We start from the raw sequence: 11,170 nt of genomic DNA on the forward strand, positions 1-11,170 counted from the left end.
TATTATAATTTTTCCATTCTAAATGCATCATTTTGTCCTAAAACAATAAGTGAGTTAGTTTCATGATTTACAACAGTCTAAAATAATCACCCACAATTTAATATGAAAAGATAGATAGTGTATTAAGAAACATGCATATATCAAGAAGTAATTTTGATGTAAAAATATGTTAGATACATCATTATACTTAGGTAATATATTGAAAATCTATTTGTTATTAGAAGTAACATCAAGCTTATTATATGGTTAAAATATTACCTCCAAAATATGTTTATGATTGACCTTAGAATTATTGAATAATATTTAAAAGTTGATTTTGATAGAACATCAAGCTTTTAGAAACAATGCATAAGAAGTTAACTAACTATATGAATTACTCATTGAATTAAAATGTTGCAATAGAAGTATTATCTGAATTTCTTGTGAAAAAAAAAAAAAAAAAAAAAAAAAAAAACTTCCAAATTGGATGACTAAACTACAAAGAACATTAAAATGTATTGTGATAACCAATGAACAATAAAATTTGCTGAGAATCCAATATTCCATGCTCAAATAAAATACATTGCAATTTATTATCATTTTATTTGTGAAAGAGTGCTTTAAGATGAAATTAAACTATATTATATCAATACTAATATACAACCTAAGGTTTTATTTACTAAATCATTGAATTGAATTAAGTTTGAGCTCTAATGTCAAGTTCTTATAATACAAAGATTATTTTCATTAAATGTTTACAAATACACATTTGCTTTAAATTGTGATACTTTTTTATTTTGGCTTTACTTATCTTATTTTCTATTTTTCTTAACATTTTTATTATTATTAAAATGATTACTTATATTATGAATAAAAAAAAGGTAAAAAGTTTTTAAAAAAAAAAAAAAAAAAAAATGTAGAGAAATCTCACATATTTGCTCAATTTTTCATTTTAGACATTTTATGTTTTCTACAACAAAAACCACTTACTCCGAACAGATAATCTTCTTAAATACTAATCTGGTATGTATACAGGTATACCAATCAGAGTACTGGTTGGAAAAGAAAAGAAAAAACATACCTTCCTAAGTCTGTCCAGCAGCAGATTGCTCTTCACCAACTTCACTACGGCTTTCCCGCATGATCACTACCTCTCTTTGCTAAGCTTAGTGATCATGCAGGAAAAAGCTTCACCGTCACTTTTCTGCATGATCACTGCCATTGTTGTCACCAACCTAATTAACTCCCAAACCTCTCTAACATCTTCCATCCCTTGGCTAGCATGTTGCGCGCCATCCTCTGCAGCGTGTACTTCTTGCACTTGGCAGACTTGTACTTCATCAAGTTGCCCAACTTCTCCGTCACCAACCACTCGTTCACGTTCCCAATGTCGAACAACCCGATTGTTGTCGCCTTTGTCCGGTGCAAGGACATCACGTTCTCCAAAATACCAACAAGTGCAGAGACTTGGGGGTGGTGATCGCGTTCAGCAGCGTGATGATCGACGGCACGAACACCGCTCCCCAAAATCGCAGGTCCCCCTCCGGCACCAACACTGATGGTACCAATACCTTTGGCACCGTCACTGCGGCATAGTCGATGTTGAATCTCATGTCCTCGGAGCTCATCATCAACTTCTCATGCGCTACAAACTCCTTGCTGAACTGATTGCAAAAGGTAGTCTGTCCATCAAGGCTATCTTGCTTCCATCAGCCACTTTGGCATTGCAGAAAAATGGAAAACGAAGCTCTACGGCTCTTACATCAAGACAGGGCTGGAAAACAGAGATTGCCGCCATCAACTCTTGAGCAGATCCGCAGCTGGCACCGCAACATCACGGCATGATTAACAACGTGACAACATCACTGTAGCATTACTACATGAGCAAGAAAAAGAGAAGGAAACTAGTCATGCAACAACAGCATTGCATCTAACAAGCAAAATGAAGTCTAACAACACAAGGCACAGACTAGGTGAACCTTTTGGAAGCTCAACCTGATTAGATCTCCTTTTGCACCAACTCTTAGTCCTCTTAGTTCACTAATTAACTAGTCAAAGACAACTTGATCATATACTGTACAGTAGCAGCAGATAATCTCCAACCTTGACAGACCAGAACAAAGCTCATTTCTTGGACTGTGTTGGATTGTGCTGCGGCAGTTGTAAAAAGTTTGAAAGTACTTCACCACTTAATAGTACTCCACTGCTACTAGACTACATTTGCTTCTTCTCTCCTTCCGACGCTAATTCTTCTGGAAGTATAACGTTTCAATCTGTCTACTGCACCGGAAGGTGGTAATTAACTGGATTTGGTATAGAAACCGCATTGTTGGACAATCAAGCAACGCTCTACATTTACTCATCTTCCGACGTAATCAACCCCTACATATTTATTTTGCGGAGCGGAACTAAAGGAGTGATCACTTGCCGGACATTTCGTGAAACTAGAATCCAGTACTATGTTGATAGAAATTCCCCTCCTCGCAGCATCATTATGAATGACATCACCTTGCAATGCATTCAACACCAATTTTGCTCATCGCTCAAAGTCTCCTACGATCCTTGCACATCGGGACCCCTCTGTTTCGCCTTTTCTCCGTCCTATTCTTCCCATCTGGCCCGTGACTTGAAACTGCAGCACCTTCGTCTTCTCCCTTGTTCCCATTCGATTCCGCATCCGTGCTCTTGACGTCGTAGTTGCAAATCCTCCGGTCTGAATACCTCCAGCTATGGGTGTGGATTCCGAATAATTGTTTGCACAGGGATTAGAGACTGTTTTGGCTCATTTAGCGGACAAATAAATTGAGGATGGTTTGGAGAGCTCCGTCGTTGGTTTCCATGGAGACCTCGTAACTTCCACCTCCGTGGTCCTCGCAATGTCCCACCCGATCATCAGGAACGTGGCTGACGCTTCGACCACACCCTGCTCTCCATCGGCGTGACATCAAAAGACCTTGAAGGCCTAGCATTCCTCAGAAGGTTGTAGGTTCGGAAAATTGTAGCCTCCGATGATGACTGTTATCCTATACGATCTTATCCCGTCTAGATGGCTGCATTGAAGGACATCCGTGGGCCGTTACACAAATTAATAAAAAGATTCCGGCAAAAGACTGGTGGTGGACCGACGCCTGGGGGTGTAAAAGAGCAGAAGTTCGTTATATCAGTCCCAAATAAAGGAAGTTTATTGCAGCGATCGGCCGCAATGTGAAGTGCTTTTAGCATCATGCAAAGCCTCTGTAGGAAGAATTTCATGCGGTAGATCTTGAGGTTGGAAGCGCAAGGATCTTCGTCACGGTTGCATCCTTCATACTTTGTAAAGCAAGTTTAGAGGTCCATACCACACAAAATCTCCGTAGTGTGAGGAAGACTTCGCTTTATTGCCTCCTCGAAAAACTAGATTAGTTTTCACAAACATGAAAGCTTCCCAGTGCCCCCACATCCTTATCTCCTTTTACGTAGACTGAATTTATCCATCCCATTACCCACATTTCTATCCCCAGACACGTCATCTAAATGGAAATTGGTACTACAACAGGATGATTTGAGTCACCCATAATAAGATGCTTTGTAGACTGGATTCTTCTGCAATCTCTGTGAATGATCTTGGAGGCGCTGTGGGACCTCATTGTACTACTACATCGATGAAAGATTCTCACTTCCAAGTGCATGGAAACTAGATGCCTTCACGTAAGCTTGGACATGGATCCTCGAATTATGGGGAATATGAACGAAGCTGACCCGCATCTTAGACTAATCAAATTGCTCGTGGATTGAGGGGTATAAAAATCAAAGATTTAAAAGTATATATATAGAGAATCATTGGTGGAACTGAGCCTCCCATCCAGCCCCATAGTCTGCTGTGTAGAGGAAGTTGGAGCTATGGAAATCCATCTGTGCAATACATGTGAATTGGAGTTTTCATATAATACCTGGAGGTAGCATGGGATAGCGTGGTGCTGAGGCGGCAGGAAATACCTTTTGGAGGGTGCTAAAAATATGGTTCGCATGGTACCCCATGCTAAAGTAAATACTCAGAAATGTGTTTGCAGCCTACTTGGAGAGCCACTTTTCATGGCGACAGATACATGTGAGAAAGTATTACTGCTGACTTGGATAGTTCTCATATGATAATTCTCGCAGAGTTGAAAAGATTTGCGTTTTCTTTTTTAGATTAAGAAAACAAATGACTTACCATCGAAAGCTTTTAAAATTGGCACTCCTTTGATAAAAAGTTGGTCCCTCTGGTCAACTGTAACTACAGGGCGTACGCTCAGCATCTCAAAAAATGTGTCAAAAGCGCATGCGCGAACTGGTTTCTTCACGAAAATTCAGGAATCATTATCAAAATTTGAGACAGTTGGAGTGTGATAGTCCAGAAGGAACCTTTAGATATCTGAGAGAGAATCAAATTATAGTTCAACGAAGAGTATGATGGCAATGGATTTTCATTTAATCATAGAGCATCAAATATTCACATCTGGGTACGAAGCTTTTAGCAGACTCATCACTACTGAAGCCCAAAGGGATATTCATTCTCCCGTATTCAGATGGTACTTCTGCACTGTTGCCGAAAGGCCCGAGTACTTTTCACTTTTAGCCCTTAGTCTGACTTTCATGATCACTACGAAAAAAGCCCTACAGTACTTTAGTGATACCACCTCTCGAGACGAGCGCTGCAGCTGCTGTGGAAGCAGTAGGGACAATACCAGCAGGAACTCCAGGCTTAGAAAGATGGACAAGTCTGCATTTAACGAAAAGCACGATTAGATGCAGCTTCATAATTCAAACGGAGATTTTGATAAAACCTAGACATCAAAATCCAGCTAATAGCTAACAAGGAATAGTCCCATTACTGCGGACACAATCCACAAAAAGGAATGATATTCAAGTGCTAAGGGGTGTGCAACTTACGGGGCCAAGTACTCTGCCAACCCTGAAATGGCACCAACAACTTCAGAATAGTTATCAGGAGACGCAGGAGCTGAAACCTGCACCATTTGCAGACCAGGAGTAACCGGCTGTGGGTCATCCACCGCATGTATCTTGGGTAACCTGTGTACCGCTGTCACAGAGATGGTAATAGTAACAGCAATGGGGACAGTCTTGTGCAACTGAAAGGAGAAGCCTGTTCGAAGCATTTCGTAATCCAGCTTGTAGCCAAGAGAATACATGAAGCGGAGTGAATTGTTGCTTATTCCAGCTTCCAGCACAGGACGCACCAACGCTGGAAGTTGATCTGCTCCAGCTCCTCGCATTGCTCCACCCACATGGCGCACTGACCTGCCTCATACTCAGTGAACGTAAAGTAAGATAATATATCTTTTCCAGGAAAGAGTCAGCACACTAGGTACTACTCTAAGGCTTCTTCACCTACTTAGGAGGTCGGTGAAAAGCTTCAGAGATATTTGTCGAAGGTACTAAGTTTGCTCTTATCCAAGGTCCAATTTTTGTTACTGTTCAGCTTACGTTATCATATTTAAACAAAGGATTTATGGTCCCATTGTCTGTAGAGGTGAAGGAAAGTCGGTCAATGATTGTTGCGGTTGGGACACTGACGGAAAACTCTTCTTTTCGTTCAGAGAATCAGGCTGGTCCCAGTTGGCGAACCGAAAGCGAAGCTGCTTTTTTATAGACCAATTATACTTTAGAGAAGAACCATTTATCTTCTATAAGATCTCTGCGCATAAAAATGATGTGGTTGATACATCAAGGTCCTTACGAGCTGCGGTTCACTGCAACCCTAACAGTCAAACTCCAGAAGTCCTAAAAGCGAGACAGGTGGATGTCTAGCTATTCATTCAATACATGACAGTGAGAAGCTTTGCACGCCACATTAATATCGATCCACTACAATTGTTCAACCAGAACATGCGGAGACTTTAATATACCTAGTAGCTGGAATTTGCCTACTATCCAACTCTTAAAGATGATAGAAACTGCTAAAATTGCAATCCACTAAGTTCATTAGAAAGTTTAAACTGAACTGACTTACAGAAAAAAAAAAAAAAAAAAAAAAAAAAAAAAGCAACAACAACCAGGGAAGTGCCCTTGAGTCAAAGGGCTGTGACATACCAGACAGGTTCGGGTTGAGATAATGAGCAGCAAAGGTGAACCTCAGAGGCCACCGCACCTGGATATGGCACAGGTAAGCCTTAGATCAAACGGTTCCATTACACACTTGCCAAGAGCTGCAAAATAATAATAATAATAATAATAATAATAAATTTTAAAATATCATTGCAAAAAGGCTCCAGGACGCACCTAAATTCGGCCCCGTCTTCAAACATATTTCGTGAACTTTAATTGTTTCTCGAAGTCCTCCGCAGAGCCCCTGCAATAAAACCTCCAACGCATCCACATGCTGGCGTCCGCACATTCACAAATAAAAAAACAGTTTCAATACGCGCCAAAGAGCTTCGAAAAGCGGTAAAAATTTGGTAAAGAAGATGGGTGAAACAATGTTTACCACCGCATCAAAAGTCTGTACTACCACAACATTAGTGGCTCTCAGCCGCAATGCAATATTTCTGCATAAGCACCTCCACCACTATAATGCCAGAAGAAAGTTCAGAGGAAATAAGAATTGCTAAAACTCAAGCTCAGTGATTGACTGAAAGCAGGATTTGCACAACACCGCTCTGATCCATTCGTGCACATTCTCGTGAGGCAGTGCGGTGCAGGTGCAGATGCAGGAACATGGCATTACAGCGATGAAGAGGAGAATTGAAACGTGCAGAAATGTAGAAAGCTACGCCACGGTGAACTTTAAAACAAACTTGAATGAAACATTCAAAAGTAGAGGATTACTCCAATGCCACGGCTCTGCATAAGAACCCGCACCATCGGGTAATAATGATCAAATGAACACCGAGTAATACACTCAGCTACATCCCACCTTCACAACAACAGACTACCACGAGCCGTAGAATTACAAAACTTTGGTGCAGGTGCAGATGCAGATACGTGGCATTGGAGTAGTTATGTAGAGGTAGTGTCCAATGAAACAAGTGTAAATCACTGCAGTATCTGAAGAGTGAACAGCACGAAATATGTCACACGACATAAAAGGATTATAAAACATAGAAAAACCAGAAAAAAAAAAAAAAAAAAAAAAAAAAAAAAAAAAACGAAGGGGGACGACGACAACTGAGGCACGAAGTGAACGAGTGCAGGATAAAGCAAACTCCTACTACTGTGAACCTTCTCTACCTCATGAGTCCTTACTTGTGTTACTAAGTCCAACACTCCAAGCACGATGGACAAGGAAATTCGATACCCGGGTATACCACAGAAGGTACAGGAAATGCACAAAGACATATCCAGTCTTCGTGACATGGACTTGAAACGTGGTCAGTAATAGTCTTGCCACAGAAGCGGAGTTTTCATAGATCACATGCATAGCACAGTGCGTTTGCTGCGAATTCGTCTGTGAAATTTCCTTTCCACAAAAAAGGGATACAGTAACGATTGTTGTCAAAAATAAATAAATAAATAAAAATGTTAACCTGCTGTTACATGGACCATATCATCAAGCAGGAGAAGTGCAGATAAAATACAAATCAGTCAATGTAGGAGGCAGCACACACAGAAGTCCACCTAATCCAAGAACATCTTTAGAAGTTTCATTGCGAAATAACTTCCACAACCCAGAATTCTCCACGAGGGCGAGAAAAAGAGAAGACCTACAATGGTGAATTTCTCTGGGACAATACCCTGAACCCAATCGACAATTGGCAAGTGGCCAAGAATGTGAAACATTAGAAAGATGCAATTACTGGAGTCTATGATATGCTTCATGTAAAACTACAGGCTCCAGTAATTGTATGCCAATTGAAAAAAAATTAAAATCCAAAAAAACAAACAATTCGAAAGGACAATGTGCGACCAGATGACTCTTGATTGGAGCACAAACAGGAGAGAGGTCAAAAACTCGGGCAAAGAAGTTTCGATTAGGGAGGGGGAGTACTGAGGAACCGGGTAAGCGGGCACCCATACACCGATCAAGCATCAGCACACAATCTCAAGTCGAAGAGGGTGAACTAGATGAGATGGGCAGCAAGCTGTTGTGAGTGAAAGAAATAGCAGGTGAAGGCTGGTATATAAGCAGCACCGAAGACACTCTCCTGCATACCCTCTCAACAGCAGGGATCCGCAGAGGGGCTGGCCCACACCATAAGGTCAATAAAAACGACAAAATTTCTACCGCGTGCAATGTATCCACTCCACATCCATCGCAAGCTTCGGGACTACGAGCACAAGAGGAGGGCGAGGAGAAGGGGGAGGCGGAATCAGAAGACCGAAAACAGAGGGTAGAGGGGGTAGGGTGGTAGGGGGAGGTGAGGTGGGGGGGGTGGAAGGGAAGGGTGGCGATGAAACCTCTTTCACCGACCTTCGCTTCTAAGATGCCTTGCACTACGCACTCCATCTCTCCCCGGCAGAGATTTTTTGCTTTTCCGCGAGCTTGATGCCGTGTTCGCAAGCTAGATTACCGCCCCTGCAACGCTAGCATTGCTACTCCCCTGCGGCACAAAAGGATCCGTTCAATGAATCTTCCACTCGCCCCTCGTCTCTCGTCCTCTCTGCCGCTCGGCCTGCCAAACCTGGAAGACCTCCATTCCCCAACCTCGCAACACACCGTCCATCCCCACTACCGCTCCTGCCGCAGACGCACGGCTGGACCTGCCGTCATCGCCGTCGCCGTGGCCGTCGCCCCCTCCCCCGTCCAGGCTGGGCAGCAAGCTTGAGTTGGCTCCGTTGGTCTTTGAGGGAGGAACTGGGATATTATATAAAACCTGCCCACACATCACATGCTCTTGCTGCACCCGTGATTCTCCCCCCTTCACGTGCCTTCTCAATATCCCCACACACAGTGCCTCACGAAGGCCTCTTCCCACCACCATACTGCTTTCCACCACCTTTCATTTTGAATTTTCTCATGTCCTTTTTTCTGCTTTTCACTCTGAATGAGCTGCTGCTTTCTGCTTTCTAATGAAGGGAGGGAGGGGGGAGGGAGTGCGAGTGAGCGAGAAGAAAGGGGGGGGGGAGGGGGGTGTGTTGTGCCTACTTCATCGGCAAAGCCTTGAATCAGAAGGCTTGGCAGGGGAGACACATGTCTGAGTGGGATACCCAGAAGGCTATATCCTTCAGCATGTGCCCCTCCCTCTCTGCATGGGGAACGGTGCCCGTAGTGCCTCTCAATTGCGACCAAAGCAGCTGCATCAGAAAAACATCTCCACTGTTCAACAACAACCTGTGCATGCACTTCTTCTACACAGAGACTTTCTCTGAAAATCAGTTTTGGATGAAAGCTCCTTCTCCATGTGCTTTTTCCCACCCACTTGGATGAACTTTCATCCACTCCCTCCCTCCCTCACAAAGGCCGAAGAAGCAAGTGCCAAATCATTTAAGTTCATGTACCCATTCGGGAAGCGACGGGTACAAACAAACAAACAAACAAACACATAAACACACCCCCATGTGTTTTTTCTCACTCGTTTGCCAGCTCAGCACGTGTATGTGTGTGCGTGTGTCAATATATATATATATATATATATATACAGTCATTTAATCATTTGTCTATATATATCTCTCAGCCCATGTTTTCTCATGTCCCCAGTCATCCCGTGTACAAATTTCAGACAGACTCAGTCAACACAAGTCTTCTTCTCTTTTTGTCATTGTTTGTTTATCCTTTTTGTAGTTGTCATTATTCACAAAAAGGACTTTTCTTTAGTGAACCTGATCATTGGGTATACAGGATGTCAAATGGTTTGAGTAACAACAACAATACAACTTCCAGAATAATGACATCCACTGACCTCCAAAAGTCTTTTTTTAAAAGTATTTACGGATGGAAACATTTTGAAAAGGAAAAAAAATATCAACTGGGGTGCTGTAATCATCATGAAGCGCTCACTTCAGCACCCCAGTTGATATTTGTGAACATGCTTTCATAAATATATATAATCTTTTTTATACTTTTATATATGTTTTACCATTTTCTAAAATTTTATGACTTTGACGCTTGGAATTGCATTCAATAGTTGTAGGTGATACTTCCATACCACTATGTTTTAGAAAATTTTAAGATTGTTTATAATAAATGGTTCAAGTATCACAAATTAGAGAAATTTCTACAGACACGTGTTTTTATTGTGATCTTTTATCATTACAAAGATGGAATAATAAATATATATATATATATATATATATCAAGATTAAAATTAGTTTTATACCCAAAGCAACAAGAAGTTGTGAATATTTGTGGTCAGAAACATTTAATTATAATTCAACAAGGTTATGTAATTGGTTGCAAATTCTAAGATTACTATTTATGGTGATTTTTGAATTTGAATTAAGGTTTGTTCTTATAAGACGTTTGTATCATTTTCATAATTCAAATTACAAGCTCATAATTCTACATGTTTACTAGATGTTATATAATATAATGTTATATATTTTTTTTGTGATCTTGATCTTACTTTGGCTTAAATACACAATCAAGAATGTGGAAAAACTACTCAATATAAACAAAAGTAATATTAAAATAATCTTTCTTTCAAAGTTCATGATTGTTAGCATTATCTCTTTAATAATTTAGGGATAAATTTTTCTTAATTTTAATAAAATTAATAATGTGCCATTTTACTTTTCAGTTCAATGTCTTTTCTAACATGTTTTTAAATTTAAAAATAAAGAAAAATTAAAAATTAATATTTTTATCAAAATTAGAATTAATTTTAAACTATATTTCAGATACTTGCTGTAAAGATCAAATGTTTCGGTATAGTCCTAATTAAGTTAGTTAAAAAAAAACTAATATATAAGAATGTTTTATTCAAGGTTAAATGCAAGAATTCATGGTTATAAATAAAATTAATTCCAATTTTAGATGCTAATGTAAGAATATGTATCTATATATATATATATATATATATATACTTCATAATATAAGTTAAAAGCATAAAAGAGATTTTGTGTTTGATCTAGTAAAAATATTGTTATAATACATGTACTATGATTAATATCGTAATCAATAAATAATTTAGACATTCAAATTAATATTGATATCATTGTCTCAAATATAACTATTACATAATTAGTAAATATTTCAAGGATTTTAAATATTTTATATATATATAAATATATATATATATATATATATGTAAATAACATAGTGGATTAGATTGGT

General features: G+C 39.8%; 1 protein-coding gene and 1 long non-coding RNA gene across 4 annotated transcripts; both read right to left on the reverse strand.

Moving 5' to 3' along the window:
* Window positions 1-965: 965 nt before the first annotated feature.
* LOC149987786 (uncharacterized) lies at window positions 966-3,044 on the reverse strand. The gene is made up of 2 exons (XR_016506189.1): window positions 2,083-3,044; window positions 966-1,799 (listed from the first exon to the last, which is right to left on the reverse strand). It is a non-coding gene; the product is annotated as an uncharacterized LOC149987786 (long non-coding RNA).
* A 1,364-nt stretch (window positions 3,045-4,408) lies between these two features.
* Window positions 4,409-8,887, reverse strand: LOC112290954 (mediator of RNA polymerase II transcription subunit 18). 3 transcript variants are annotated; one of them, XM_024537837.3, is made up of 5 exons: window positions 8,369-8,887; window positions 6,241-6,340; window positions 6,052-6,109; window positions 4,891-5,259; window positions 4,409-4,720 (listed from the first exon to the last, which is right to left on the reverse strand). In XM_024537837.3, the coding sequence occupies exons 1-5, from the start codon at window positions 8,402-8,404 to the stop codon at window positions 4,615-4,617; spliced, it is 669 nt and encodes a 222-aa protein (XP_024393605.1). In that variant the 5' UTR covers window positions 8,405-8,887; the 3' UTR covers window positions 4,409-4,614. The 3 variants fall into 3 exon arrangements, with proteins under 3 accessions (XP_024393605.1, XP_024393604.1, XP_024393603.1); XM_024537836.3 differs by lacking the exon at window positions 8,369-8,887 and adding an exon at window positions 7,946-8,056; XM_024537835.3 differs by lacking the exon at window positions 8,369-8,887 and adding an exon at window positions 7,204-7,922.
* Between the last annotated feature and the right edge of the window lie 2,283 nt (window positions 8,888-11,170).

Source organism: Physcomitrium patens, chromosome 14 (genome assembly GCF_059467195.1).
Source record: "Physcomitrium patens ecotype Gransden chromosome 14, ASM5946719v1, whole genome shotgun sequence".
Classification (NCBI taxonomy): Eukaryota; Viridiplantae; Streptophyta; class Bryopsida; order Funariales; family Funariaceae; genus Physcomitrium; species Physcomitrium patens.

Coding starts and splice junctions, on each gene's coding strand:
- LOC112290954 (XM_024537835.3), bottom strand. CDS start 7,314: ATGTCACGAAGACTGGATATGTCTTTGTGCATTTCCTGTACCTTCTGT. Junction 6,341..7,203: donor TGTTGGACTTAGTAACACAA/GTAAGGACTCAT, acceptor TGCGGACGCCAG/CATGTGGATGCGTTGGAGGT. Junction 4,721..4,890: donor TTGGCAGAGTACTTGGCCCC/GTAAGTTGCACA, acceptor CGTTAAATGCAG/ACTTGTCCATCTTTCTAAGC.